Source organism: Equus przewalskii, chromosome 25 (genome assembly GCF_037783145.1).
Source record: "Equus przewalskii isolate Varuska chromosome 25, EquPr2, whole genome shotgun sequence".
NCBI classification, from domain to species: domain Eukaryota; kingdom Metazoa; phylum Chordata; class Mammalia; order Perissodactyla; family Equidae; genus Equus; species Equus przewalskii.
Window position 1 is genome coordinate 127,365 of NC_091855.1, and position 13,357 is coordinate 140,721.

The window sequence follows — 13,357 nt, forward strand, 5'->3', positions numbered from 1 at the left end:
GCAATTGGAGGTGGTATGAATATGGTTCCCAGGGTTCTGGAATACTCTGGCATGAATCCCTCACTGTGATGAGACAGATCACCAAGAGAGGCTTGCGGGACACTGTGAGTGGGGTGAGGTGGCATTTAGCTGGATGGTATGGCTGTCAATGGGACAGATTTTTTGTTAGCTCCTGTAAATGGAAGATGCATCAATGAATGGACCACGTGGCAAGAGATTCTTGAGGGACGTGAGTGAGGAGTACAATCCCATGTCTTACACCACTTTGGAAAGACTGAGTTCACTCCTAATGTGATCTTGTTTTCACTTACACTGGAAGACGAGATGCAAGCACCCATCCCCACCTTACACCTGCAACAGTTTAAACAGAACCCTGCTTTCCAGTTCCTCAAATATTCTGACGATTTCTCTCTGACACTATATGCACCTGAGGGATTTCAAGAGATTCACATTGTTATTTTCTCTTCCCTTTAGTTAGCTCTTAGGAAGCCAGTTTTGGTAACTCATACTTTCCTTCAAAAATAAACCTGTCATCCAGATTTTCTAACTGCTTTACTCATGGACTTCAGCAAACAATTTCCAATTTGGAAACCCAAAGATGGGATAAATTGTCCCTCCTCTGCCACAGCTGTACCCACGTGACTTACTGAATGTTGCTACCTGCCGGGTCGGCTCTCAGGAGCATCCCAGTCCTGGAGGAGACACTCGTGGGACACCCGTGCCTTCATCCTGGCCCTGGACTAGCCCTGGGACCTGCCACGACTCTTTCTCCCTGGAGGGACAGCACAGCCTTCCCCACCTTCCTCTGGCAAGTCTCTTTCCTGGGTGGCTGTGCCGCATCAGCAAGGGCCTGGGCTGCCGGGAACCAGGATTGATCCTCAGCTTCTGGCTGTCCTGAGACGGCCTCCCTGGCAGAGTCCGGCCTGCCGAGTGTCTGAGTGACACTTGCAGCGATCAGGAAGGAGGGGATAACTCAGAAGTGACAAGCGATTCATCTGGTCCTTGCTTACATGGTGTTTCCTGGGGATGAAGCTCGAAATGCCGGGTGGTCACCCCGTAGCTGTTGGTTCTCAGGCGGGTTCTCCGGTTGAGCCAGACCAGTGTCTGTTGGACACCCACACGGGGAGCATTTCCGGATTATACTTGGTGAAGCTGTGTCCATGCACATCCACAGAACGTTAGTTTGGTGGCATTGCCCGCAGGACCCCCAACTCACACCTTTCTTAGTCCTCATCTTTCCAACTTCCCAACAGGAAAGGTTCACACCTCAATGACAGAACCACCGCACAAGACTGTGGAAAAGACCCTAGTCACCCCAGGGGCTACATGCTTCATGGGCTCGGGCCCAGCTACCACTTTCGGAAAAGCCAGTCAAATTACACCAGAGTGTGTAAACTGGTGATTGTCCAAGACCATGGACCTGAGTACCACACAGGCCCAGAGGTCACCCTGGGCAGCAAGGAACACTGTGGGGTCATTCCTGGTCAGGATGATGGTCTGTTATCCTGGAAAACCAGAGCTCACCTGGGATCCATCAGGTCCAGCCTGGAAGGAGTGGCCACGATGGACCTGACAGAAAGGCTAGGGGCATCTAGGGAATTTCTGCCCTAAGAGAGAATTGCATGCGGAAGTGCAGGGATGCTGAAAATCCTAGTTCACAGGGAGCACCAGGTTCGTGGAGGGAGACCCGGCTGTGGCGCTAAAAGCTGCCTCCCCAATCTTTCCCCTTGGAGAAAAATAAGCAGGAAGTGGGAATCAGAGTCAAGGACCCGAATCCCAGGAGGACCAAGCCCAGGTCAAAGGTGAACAGGGAGACCCTAGAGGGGCCCAGAGAGGGAGAGTCCTGCCTGCCCTTAGTCCCTTTGCACAGGACCTTCCTCTAGCCTCGCCCTCTCCACGCGCACATTTTGAGGTTTTACAGGATTTTCCCCACTTACAGTGGATGCAATTCCAGGGGCTGAATCAGAAAACAAGTTCCTCATTTGGGCAAGAGGAACTGGGAAAATGTTCCCTCGTCCTCCAAGTGCAGCAAGGCAGCCACGGTCCTGGGCAGGAATTGTGCTAGGCACAGGCCAGGGCCAGCTTTTTGGCTATTGAGGAAGGTTAGGTCTGAGCTAACATCTGCAGCCAATCCTCCTATTTTTGCTGAGGAAGACTGACCCTGAGCTAACATCCGTGCCCATCTTCCTCTACTTTATATGCGGGATACCTGCCACAGCGTGGCTGGACAAGGGATGCTTAGGTCCGCACTCGGGATCTGTACCAGCGTACCTCAGGCGGCCAAAGGGGACCATGGGAACTGAACCGCTGCACCACTGGGCTGGCCCCAAGCAAGTGCTACTTTTAAAGACACCCCCGTTTCCGTGGCTGTTGTTCTGCCAGAGAAAGTCCCTCCAACGTCTCAGCCCCGGGAGATCGGAGGGGCCGCTTCTGCTCCAGGACCAGGTGAACCACACTGCAATGATCCTGTCCTCTGAGTGAGGGGGACACAGGACTGTCCTTCAGCAGCCAGGGACGGCACTGGCACTTCTCCCTTCACCACATGCCCTGAGCTGAGGACTCTGCGAGGTTTCTGAATTCAAGGAGGAATGTGAGATTCTGGATCTCATTTTCATGAGCACAGAGAGTGAAAGAACCACATGTCCACTCCCAGGCTGAGAAAAAAACAGAAATTTAATAGAATACCCAAACTTAGCATTTATCATTGACAACAAAAACATGGCCCCTCCAAAGAGGGAAATAGGCGCTGGGGAAAATGTGTGAGGGAGATGGGGGGATCGTCCACTCCCTTGTTGCCTTCAGGGACCCCAGGAAATGGATCACAAAGTTTTCATTCACATCAGCCTCTGAGAGGTGGCCCCATGCACCTGAGTGTCCCCGCTGTGTCCCTGCTGTAGTTCAGCTGGTCTCAGGAGCATCATCTGCCACCACCACTGGGCTCTTTTTTGGGGGCCTGGTGTCTGGATAGAGAGAGGAATTTCCTAGGGGGCCTCCCCCAGAAACACAGCATACTCTCCCCCCTCCCCGCACCCACTGTACCCTGTGCCCCAGCCCCGGTGCTGAGTGCTCAGTCAGCCAACAGCACCCCATGTCTCTGACACAGGGGCTGATATTTAGTGTCACCCACTTCACAGAGGAACAAACCAGTCCCAGAAATGCGAGGGGAATCACCCGTGACAGGACTGCTCAGCGGTGGAGCTGGGGCCCCAGCACCACAGCTGTCCGACTCCCCTGGCCCAGACTTGGCCTGAATCTGTACTGAGCCCCTGGATTCAGCCACTGCCAGTCCAGACACTCACTCAGCCCTGGGCGGGAAGATGAGTGGCTCTTCCTGTCTGTGAAGAAGAGTCGAATCTTTCTGGTCCACTGGTATCGTGGCTCCAGCTGACAGGACAGGCTGTAGCTACAGGACAGAGTGGAGTTGTTGGCTCCCAGGAGCCACGCCTGAGCTGTGCCTCCCAGAGCCTCCCAGCAGCTGGAGTCCCAGGGCCCCAGGGGTCGCCATGCAGCCAGATCTGAGGCTGACCATGGAGCCACGGCCATGGACACTGGAGCTGGTCTGCAGAGAGAGTCTGCCCTGCCCTCACCCAACTCCTGCCCCGCCTCACCTCGCCTCCTCGCTCAGGGGCTCCACGGCCTGGAACCAGGCCCCAAAATGCTCATCGGGCTGCACGGTGTACAGATTTGCAGCCTTCTGGACCATCTCGATGTCCTTGATGAATTTGAATTCCTGGGACAGAGGAAGGACAGGATGGAGACATGGCCTGGGTGGGGGACCCTGCAGGGCTCTTGGAGGGGGTGAGGAGGGGGACAAGGAGCCAGTGTGGGGCCTTTGCCAACTTGGGAACTCTCCTTCCCTGCAATTCCAGTCAGGACGTGCCTGTTCTCACAGTTGGCCCGAAATAGATCCTCTACCAGGAAGGGGTCATTGATGCCAGCCCTTCCCCCACCCGCCAACGCCATAGCATCCCCAGCTCTGTATATCGAACTCTGCAAATAAATGTCCGACCCCAGGGATCGAGCTAGAGGGCTTGTTATGAAAGGGGGGCTCTCTGATTCCCACACACCCACACTCACCACAGTGAGGCCGCAGCTCCTTACCTCATTCCGACAGCTGAGCACATTGCCCTGGAAGGCAGACAGCCGAAGTCCATCAGAAACAGCCCCCTTAGCCCAGAACTAGCCCCCATCCCACCTCTTCCAGTGTTGCACTGCTGCCAGTGGGCAGGCCCTTCCAGAGACCAGACTTGGACCTGGGCCAGGCTCTGGGCTCCAGACCTGGGGGCAGAGGAGCTGAGACCTTGTAATCTAACCCTCTCTGATGACACATGGGGAGACTGAGGCCTCAGGCAGGAAGGGACAGCTCAGCCACTGATGTGCTTCCTGACTGGGAGGGGCCCGACTTCTCTTCCCTCATGGGCAGGGCCAGAGGGAGAGGCTGAGTCCAGCTCAGACACCACCTCCTGCGGCCACACAGCCAGGCAGCTCTGAGCCTCAGCAGCCCAGGGAGCCTGGATGGCGGCCTAGGCAGAGCCTCCCATCACTCATTGCTGAGATGGGCCTGATGCCCTGGCTTCCACAGGAGGCTGGGAGGCTCTGCAGAGGACCTTTCCAAGTGTGAGAGCTCAGGGCTCAGGCAGGACTCTCTCCTCCCAAACCCTCAGGAGCCTGATCCCACGGCCCCACCTCCAGGCTCACTCACCTCCACATAATAATCCGTCTCATCATGCAGCAGCTCCAGGTAACTGAAGATCATCTCGAGGGAGGGGATGACACCCTGCTCCATCAAGGTGGGGATGGTGATGAGTTCCAGCACTCAGGTGCCCCCATGAACCCTCCCCTGAAACCCCTTACCCCAGCCACCTGCCCACCCCAGGCTCCCACGTACAGTAGCCTAGGACCCTCAGGAGCCCCCACCACACACAATGCCCTCCTCCCCTCCCCTCCAGGAACACCAAACTCCCCCAGTCACGTCCCAGGGCTGGCTGTGGGCCAATCCCAGGGGGTGTGGCCCCTGCCCCTCCCCACCCCAAAACCATCCTGCTCCCAGCCCTTCCAGGCCTCCTCCTGCTCACTGCCAGTGCAGGCACTTCAGGCTCGGCAGCCACAGCAGATGCGCTGGAGGAGGAAGGCCCCTCTCCTGGGGCAGGCCTCTAGCTGGGAGGGGGAGCACCCTCTCCTCTGACTCCTGGGCACCTCCCCCCCAGGCACCCTCACCTGCTGCCGCCGCCTCTCCCGGGCTCTATGGCGGCCCCTCTGTGCAGTGGCCAACACGGTGGTCGCCTCCTGTCAGTGCCGAGGACAGGGTCAGAGAGGCCCTGCTCCCTTCCACATGTCCCTCAAGGCCCCTGACCTCAGACCCTGGCCATCTGGCTCCAGTCCCCTGCTGCCTGTGCTGTTCCCACCTCCAGGGTGCTCTGATTCTAGACCAGTCCTGGCTCCAGGACTCACTCTTGTGTGACCTTGGGCCTGCCCAGGCCTCCCTGAGACTCTTTCCTCATCAGGAAAGAGTGGGGAGAACTCCACCTGCCTCCAGGGCTCTCCTGAGGACTCCCTGTCATCTGACTGTCATCACTGCTCTCCCCTCAGCTCTCGAGGAGGAGCCAGCACAAATCTCCTCCCATTCCTGTCCTCCCTTGGACGGTATCACCCCACCGTGAGGCCTGCACCATGTCATCTCCCTCCATTTCCCAGAGGAGGAGACCGAGGCCCACAGAGGGGCAGAGACTTGCTCAAGGACCCACTGAGGAGAGGCCACTCTCCGTCCCAGCCAGAGTCCCTGTCCCCGCTGCCTTCACCCCTCGCCCTGCCCCACCACTGACCACGGTCCTGACCTCTGCACTCCCAGAGTGTGTCCCAACAATAGCCAAACTGAGACATGGAGGGAGAGGGCAGAGGGTGTTGGGGGGGCCGTGTGGCATCTCCTTCCTGCCCCACCGACAGGGGTCTCTGAACCCCAGGATGGCCTTACCATAGCCTCACTTCCTAGGATGCCCTCAGGATGTTCCCGGCCCCCTCGCACACCCCTCCTCCCAGATCTCCAGCCCCAGGTTACCTTCAGGAACAGTCTCTTGCTCACGTGCTGCTGTCCCCTGCACCACTTCTTAAAGGTGTAGGATCTCTCCCTGGGGGAGTGGGGAAAGAAAGAAAGAAAGATTATGGGATGGTTGAAGGGCAAATCCGTTTGTTTGAGATCCCAGAAGACCCAAACAGCCTGGGGCCTGGATGAGGGATTTCACTGGGTTGCTCTGAGCCCCGAGGTCCCCATGGGACTGGGGAGGGGCCTCTCCTGTTGTCACCTGGGGCCTCCATTCCCATATCTACCACACAGATCTGTTTTGAACACTCTTGGTTTCAGTTGGATGGAGATTTCTGTTGCTGCAAAGGAAACACTTGAGAATCTCCAACTGGGCTCAAGTCAGGATCTGATATTGAAGGAAATGAGTTCCTGGGCAGAACCGCTGGCCTAAGGGCCCTGAGAGGCTCAGAGACCCAGGAACCAGATCAGTCCGTGTCCCAGGCATTCACTGTCTCCCAGGTGGTCTCAGCTGACTGCGGGGGCCATGGCGACCCAATGCTGGGTGCAGGGTCCACCTCCCCCTCGTGGTGCTTGGATGGAGGGCAGCCTACCCACCTGGACACTTGTCCCCAGGTGTGTTTGAGACGCTTAATGGCAGGGCTCTGCAGAGCAGAAAAGATCGTGTGGAAGGATGCGAAATTTCTGAGGCCTAGGCACCCCTAGGGAAGGGAAGAGATTGAGCTGTGAGTGGGGGCTGGAGCTCTCCAGCTCTGGATTCTGTCCCCTCATGGACTTCTCCTGTCCTGGATGAGACAGATGCCCAGGAAACCCAGGGAGGGCACACCTGGGACCTGAGGAGTAACACTGCCAGGCACAAGGATTTTTAGCTGAACACAAGGAAGGAGCACAGGAAGGAAGTGAGCTTGCCACCACCAGGACCTCAAGTCAAGGTCAGTGTGGCCCTGGCAGGAGTGTCTAGGGCCAGTGCAGGGACTCAGACCACAGACTTCAATATCGACAGCTGAGAAACAAGAGGCAATTCCCATGACTCCAGACAGGGCCTCCATGGGCCTCCCATGACTTACTTCGGCCACATGAATCCACAGCTCTACCATCCTGGCCCTGTCCTGCGCTGTCATGCCCAGGGCCCCGAGGCACGTAGCGATGACACTGTTGGCCAAGGTGTTCGTGTGTGCCACAGTGTCACGGATGGTGGGTGCCAGGAATTTGCGGTCCCTGCGGTCTCGCTGGGACCAGATGGAGCCCAGGCAGTGGGCAGGCACCAATTTCTTGAACAGCTCCTGGGGAAGATTCAGAGTGTTGCCAGCACTGCCTCACCCCAGCTTGGCATCCATGGTCCTCCACAGTCCCAGGCGGGTTGAGGACAGAGCAGGAGCTCAGGAAGCAGAGGATGTGATCTCTGAGGTGTGTGGGATTCCCTGGGTTTTGTCTGTGTCCACTGAAGGTGTCAGCACAAGATGACCGGGACACAGTGCTGTGCAGAAGGGAGGGCATTTGCTCCCAGCCCCATCTCACTTCCTCCAAGCTCCGGAAAACAGCCCTCACCGGCCCACCCCAAGGGACATCTTCCACCCATCGCAGTCCCCCTCGGGTCCCACTCCCCATTCCCATGCACATTCCCCCGAGGCAGGGAGAAGCACCGGCTTTATGTGATTGTCTCTGCTGGAGTCAGTACACATCACATGCCTGATGTGTGCTGAGGATTTGAAGGCCCCCTGGGCACACGCGTGATCGGCCCAAGGACCTGGCAGCACTTCAGTGAGCTCCCTCCTGCACCAAAGGGCCAGACCCTGCCCAACTTCCTCTCTGTTCCACCTCATTCATCGGCACAGCCACCCCGTGCAGCAGGTGCCCTTAGTGTCCGGCTCTGCTGTGCACGTGGGGACAGCGAGTGCTTGGGGTTAAGAAAGTGCCCAAGTCGCAGTGTTGGTAACGGGGGAGCAGGAATGTGAACCCAGATCATCAGATTTTGGATCAGGGAATGGCAGGTGTGGGGCAGCTCATGGCACAGGAAGGCAGGGCCCCCCTGCCCTGCAAGCCCCACTGCTCACCGCCTCCATCCTTGTCAGCTGCTCTGCCACCAGCCGGGGAGGGAAGTCCAAGATGTTCAGCTTCTCCTCCCGCAGCTGGTTTTCGGTGGTCACAGCCCAGGGTCCAGTGGGCTCTAGTTCAGGAGCTGGCACTGGGGCTGAAGCTAATGGTGCCCCTTCCTCCAGCCCTGTAGGGTCCGATGCAGGTGACGCTGGCTCCAGCTCTGCCACGGGTGGTGGGGCTGGAGCTGGAGATGGCTCTAGCCCAGGGGCTGGTTCTGGCTCTGGCTCTGGCTCTGGATGTGGCAGGAGCTTTGGAGCTGGCTCTGCAGCAGGATAAGGAGAAAGTTTCACCCACACACCTGACAGTTTCTGTGCCTTTCCAAAGACAGGAAGGACTCCACTGCCTTTAAGGGAACTCTAGCCCATGAACCTCAACACAGACAGTCTTCTCAGACTCCAGTCCCCTCACCTTTCTGTTTGGCCTCAATGGCCTTCAGGTGCTCCAGGTGTCCTGGCAGAAGGTAGGCATGGCCCTCCACATGTGAGCCACCAAAGCTGACGTGCAGAGTGGCCAGCTGCAGGGTCCAGCATGGAAACTGTAGGGGCTCCCTGCAATCCTGCCCTTGGCCCAGCCAGGTTCCCAGCAGGAAATAGATAGCACTGCGGGGAGGCAGATGGGCCAGAGAGTCAGTGGCCCGGCCTTTCCTTAAACACTGCCCGCCCAAGGCACTCTTGTTAGCATCTGGGCCCCTGTGCCATCCCCTCCCCCTCCAGAGGAGGGGCCCATCCCAGCCCTGAGCCCTGGCTGGCTGTCCTGGCTGTGGCAGGCCTGCTCATCCAGCAGGCCGAACACAGAGTCTGTGAGAGTCTCTTGTTCCCACCGACACTCTCCTCCCCAAGGGTCTGGACACAGCCCACCCCAGCCCTCCATGCAAATGGACCACTGGAATGAAGACTCCAGCAGATCTGTGAGCAGCTTGCTCACACACCTCCTACTATGGACCTGGTGGTGGCGCTCACAAGGGGTGGATGTGGAGAAAGGGAGGCAGAAGGAGCTGGGACTCTGCTGGGATTGGGTCTCTAGGAGGCAACTCAGCCCAGCCTCCCTTCCAGTTCTCAGGGGGCCTGGGACCCATGCATAGCTCTCTTTGAGTCCAGTCCTGCTGGAGTGGAAGCCACCAGAACTCAGCCCTCCCATGGGAATCACAAGATGGGTGAGATGCAGGGTTCTCCCAGGCCTGACCCGGCCACAGCCTCCATCCTCTCCCCGCACCCTGTTTGCTAGAGACAGGAGGCCCTCCGTCTGCACCCAAAGACCACTCACTTTGGGAGGTGGTGCTGTCCTCCAGCATCCCGCACACAATGGGCCAAGCTGCCTCCATGTGTCCCAAAGGGGATGAGGGCATCGCCCGGGATGGAGGGTAGATGGGACCTAGGAATGATGTCAAGTGTGACTGACTCTCAGATTAGAGAGGAGGCCCAGGGAGGCTGTCTGCTTCATTTATTGAGTGACACTTAGTGTGTCCAGATGCCCTGCACACAGTACGTCCTTCATAGACATTGTTAAATGAACTCCAACCAGAACCACCCCAGGTGTCTGAGTGGGCCTGTGGCCCCTCTGTGGCCCTAGAGATCCCTAAGTGGCTACACCAAGGACAAGCACCAGGACCAGCTGGATGGCATCTCAAACTCCTTGACAGGGTGCTCTCCAGGTGCTTTTCCAAACTCAAAAAGCCACAAGCCAGTGAAGGGAGAGGAAGACTACTTTCCGTGGGGGACAGAGAAATAATCACCACCAGCAACCACAGCATGGCCCACCACCCTCTCTGCAGAGCCGGGCACCAGGGCAGCACCTGGAGGGCTGATCCCATTCATCCCTGGGAGAAGCCTAGCAAGTTCATCCTCTCCCACCCCACATTTCAGAGGAGCCAACTCAGGCTCAGAGAGATGCGGTGACATTCCCAAGACAAGACACACAGCTGGCAGTGGGCAGAGTCACCACTGTGCTGAGGAGGAGGTGGGCAGTCACCTGGGAAACAGCTGGTCCAGCACCTGGTGGGCTGTGCTGGAGCCTGAGTAGCTGCAGAGGGAGGTGATGACACTGCAGAGGACTCTGCTGGGGAAGGCTGGCAGCACAGACTCTGAGAGCCTCTGCATCATGCCTGCCTGGAGGGCACGCATCCTGCAGGCCTCAGTGACAGACAGAGTGGACTCATCTTCACTCTGGGTGGGACGAGGAGGACACAGGGTCAGGGCCACCACTGCAAACCACCAGGATTATCAAGGTCTGCAGCTGACCCAGGAACTCCTAGCCCCTCCCAGACATCTGCAACAGGAGAGACAGGAGCTCCCACACTCAGCAAGGTTCTGGGCTCTCAAAGTACAATCTGACTTTGGTCCTGCGAAGGATTCCACACTGAGCTCCCTCGAGGCCATTTGCTCGCTGAGGGACAACAGAGCTCCCTCTGTGCAGAGCACCAGCCCAGTGAATCCTCAACAGACACCCCTCTCCACAGAGGAGAACAGAGGCTTAGGCATGCCAAGTGGCTTCTCTAGGTCCTGTGGGTCAGAACTGAGAACCGCCCAAAGTGAGGGCTGAGGGCCAGCCCCTCTAACTGCCTGAGGCTTCATCGGACCCCGACCTGGAGGGAAATGTTATGTGGCCACCTCACCCCTCCCAGGTCTGGAAACAGTGTACAGGGCAGTGACACGTTCTGAGAATCCCTTTGACTTCCAAAACACGCTGATGGTTATTTCTCTTACATTAAAGGGAGTTTGGAGACCCTCGTTATCGAGGTTCCATTTTCCAAAAAAGGCAAAATTCAAAGATACTCAGGGCCTATTGGGAAGTGACAACGACAACAACGTTTTCTCTAATCTTCCTAGGGAAATGCAAAGAGTGCCCTCCTACCCTCCTATGCAGCTGGTGGGGAGGAGCGGAAGTCCAGATTCCTTTGGGAATGGGACTGTGGGACACTCATGGGGGACAGCCCTGTTAGGGTCCCAGGAGAACGGCAGTTTGAGGTTGGATTCTGGGCCTGCCCTGGTCATCTCAGGGGCCTGGGTGGGAAGACCCCTCCGTGCCCACTCTCACCTCAGAGCAGCCCTGGTTATTGATGATGGCGCGGTGCAGCTGGTCCCTGTCCAGGGAGATGGAGTACCCGAAGCCATCCGTCAGCTCTTCGACCACCTCCTGCGTGCTGCTCTGCAAAGACAGTGCCCGAGAGCCGGGCCGGGAGGTCTCAGGGGCCTGCCTCGACTTGGCCACAGGAGGAAACCCCAGCACAGATCAGGTACCGAGCAGCATCTGCATAGACCTCCAGCCAGGGAGGGAATGAGATGACACCTGGATGGCTCGGGACTAACCTATGGGTAGAGGAGCTTGGTTCCCAGCACCCACTCTCCCATCCTGCTAGCCACCACCTAGGCTGGGAACACGACACACTGCCAGGCTTCCAACACCGAGCAAATGGCTCCTGCCCAGGGTGGGTCCCCGCTCAGCCCCGCCGTCCCTCACTCACTCCCCTCCGACACACAAGGAGGCTCAAAGTGGTGTGCGGGTGGCATCCAGTTGTGGCCTAACCCTGTTGGCCTGCCCTGTGTTACCTGAGGGCTCCTCCTGCCAAATGGACAGAGGCGGTGCAGGTGAGGGCCAAGCCAGTGTCTATAGTGACTGAAAAGGCTCTTTTTCTTGGCTTTCCTGAAGCCAGAGCCTCCACAACTCGGGAGACAACAGGAAAACATCCTGTTCTCTTGAGTGTCTCCACTCAAGTGAGCTCCATAGGACACTATGTCTAGAATGTGGGCGCCTGGAGACCAGTGTGCTAAGTTCTGTTGGGGTCTGTCTCCAAGGAAGTGAGGTCACTTCCTCTGGGTTCCCTTACCTTGGCCCCTTCTTCAATCACACCCACCGAAAACCTCTCTGGGATCTTGGCTGCTCACCCTCCTTGCCCATGTCACCTCCAGAACTGTACACAAATAGCCAGCACAGATCCCAACACAGGACCTTGAGATGGAACCAGGGTTCCAGCTTGAGGACATGCAGCTGAGTTCCGACCTCTTTTTTCCTACAAGCTCTGTGTCCTGGAAATGCCAATGGGCCTCCCAGGGCCTCCTCAATCACCCAACCTGCACGATGGGGACGAGGCCAGAAATATCTCCCTCGGGACATCCTCAGGTGTAGAACAGACAATAGCGACAACACCTGTGGTCTGGTTTCCATGTGTCTGATGCACACACTTAGAGATGAAAGAATGACAAGAAGGGGTGGGATGTAGTGTGGAGTACCCCTCAAAACAGGCCTGGGTTCCAGCTCTGTGACCTTGAGAAAGTCACTGCCCCTCTGGGCCTCATTTCCAGGTCTGCACCTTTAAGAGGTGGAAATTAGGGGAAATTCAGATATTTCCATTCACTGGCATGAAACCTTGCATGGTCTCCTGTTTGACTTAGAATCAGACCCAAGTGCCTCGTGTCGGCCTATGTGGTGGGCAGCCTCCACCATGGCTCCCGGTGCTCACTGTCTTCTGCTGTGCACGTCCTTGTGGAACCACAAGTGGTCAGGAACTGCCTTCTGAATAGAATGCAGCCAAGGTGATGGGATGGCCCGCAACCCAGGGTTAAGAACAAAAAGCCTGGCCCTTCCTTCTTACTCATTGGCTTTAGTCCCCTCCCTCTTTCCCTCCTTCTGTTTCCATCTCTCTCTCTCTCTGCATCTTATATCTCTGGAACTGGGGGAGCAAGTGTGCATGTTTTCAGTTGTCCTATGAAGATGCTCCATAGGAGAGAACGGAGGGAATGATCGGCCAACAGACAGGCAGGAACTCAGACTTTCAGTCCAAACAAACCCCGTCAACATGCATGTGAGTGAACTTGGGAGCAAACCCTCCACGAGTCGAGCCGCAATATAGCCGCAGCCCCTGCTTCACAGAGACCTTGAGGCGGAGGCACCCAGCTAAGCTGTGCCCCATTCCTGGCACACAGAATTTGTGAGATGTTAAGGATTTGTATTTTCTAGGTGCAATGTCTTAGAGCAGTGTCATCAGAGAGCGACGGGAAAAGCACAGTCTGCCAGTTCCTGCCCTCTGGCCCTGCCTGTCCCCATCTACCCTCCTCTCTCTTCTCAGGCTCCTTCCAGCTACACTGCCCTCTTTCGGACATTGTCTGGTCAGACCCACTTCTTCCTGTGAGCCTCTGCGCCAGCGGTGCCTTCTCCCTGACACTCAAACTGTTCCCAGACACAGGCAGGCGTGCCTCTCATCTGGCACCCTGCTGACAGCAAATGTCA

General features: G+C 57.2%; 1 protein-coding gene across 9 annotated transcripts in view; it reads right to left on the reverse strand.

Annotated features, from left to right (window-relative positions):
* Nucleotides 1-2,655: 2,655 nt before the first annotated feature.
* The window catches only part of LOC103545303 (ral guanine nucleotide dissociation stimulator-like), a 254,438-nt gene continuing 243,736 nt past the window's right edge, over nucleotides 2,656-13,357 (reverse strand). For 4 of the 9 annotated variants that reach the window (XM_070593036.1, XM_070593035.1, XM_070593037.1 and 1 more), the window contains 14 exons: nucleotides 11,168-11,278; nucleotides 10,103-10,296; nucleotides 9,398-9,505; nucleotides 8,543-8,733; nucleotides 8,092-8,396; nucleotides 7,105-7,320; nucleotides 6,635-6,738; nucleotides 6,056-6,125; nucleotides 5,218-5,286; nucleotides 4,703-4,777; nucleotides 4,102-4,128; nucleotides 3,609-3,730; nucleotides 3,300-3,403; nucleotides 2,656-2,960 (listed from right to left, as the gene is read on the reverse strand). In XM_070593036.1, the coding sequence (XP_070449137.1) occupies nucleotides 2,899-2,960; nucleotides 3,300-3,403; nucleotides 3,609-3,730; nucleotides 4,102-4,128; nucleotides 4,703-4,777; nucleotides 5,218-5,286; nucleotides 6,056-6,125; nucleotides 6,635-6,738; nucleotides 7,105-7,320; nucleotides 8,092-8,396; nucleotides 8,543-8,733; nucleotides 9,398-9,505; nucleotides 10,103-10,296; nucleotides 11,168-11,278 (1,758 nt within the window). In that variant the 3' untranslated portion in view covers nucleotides 2,656-2,898. Of the gene's footprint in view, nucleotides 2,961-3,299; nucleotides 3,404-3,608; nucleotides 3,731-4,101; nucleotides 4,129-4,702; nucleotides 4,778-5,217; nucleotides 5,287-6,055; nucleotides 6,126-6,634; nucleotides 6,739-7,104; nucleotides 7,321-8,091; nucleotides 8,397-8,542; nucleotides 8,734-9,397; nucleotides 9,506-10,102; nucleotides 10,297-11,167; nucleotides 11,279-11,679; nucleotides 12,380-13,357 lie in introns of those variants that run through there. The other 5 variants (XM_070593038.1, XM_070593041.1, XM_070593039.1 and 2 more) reach the window with 5 other exon arrangements.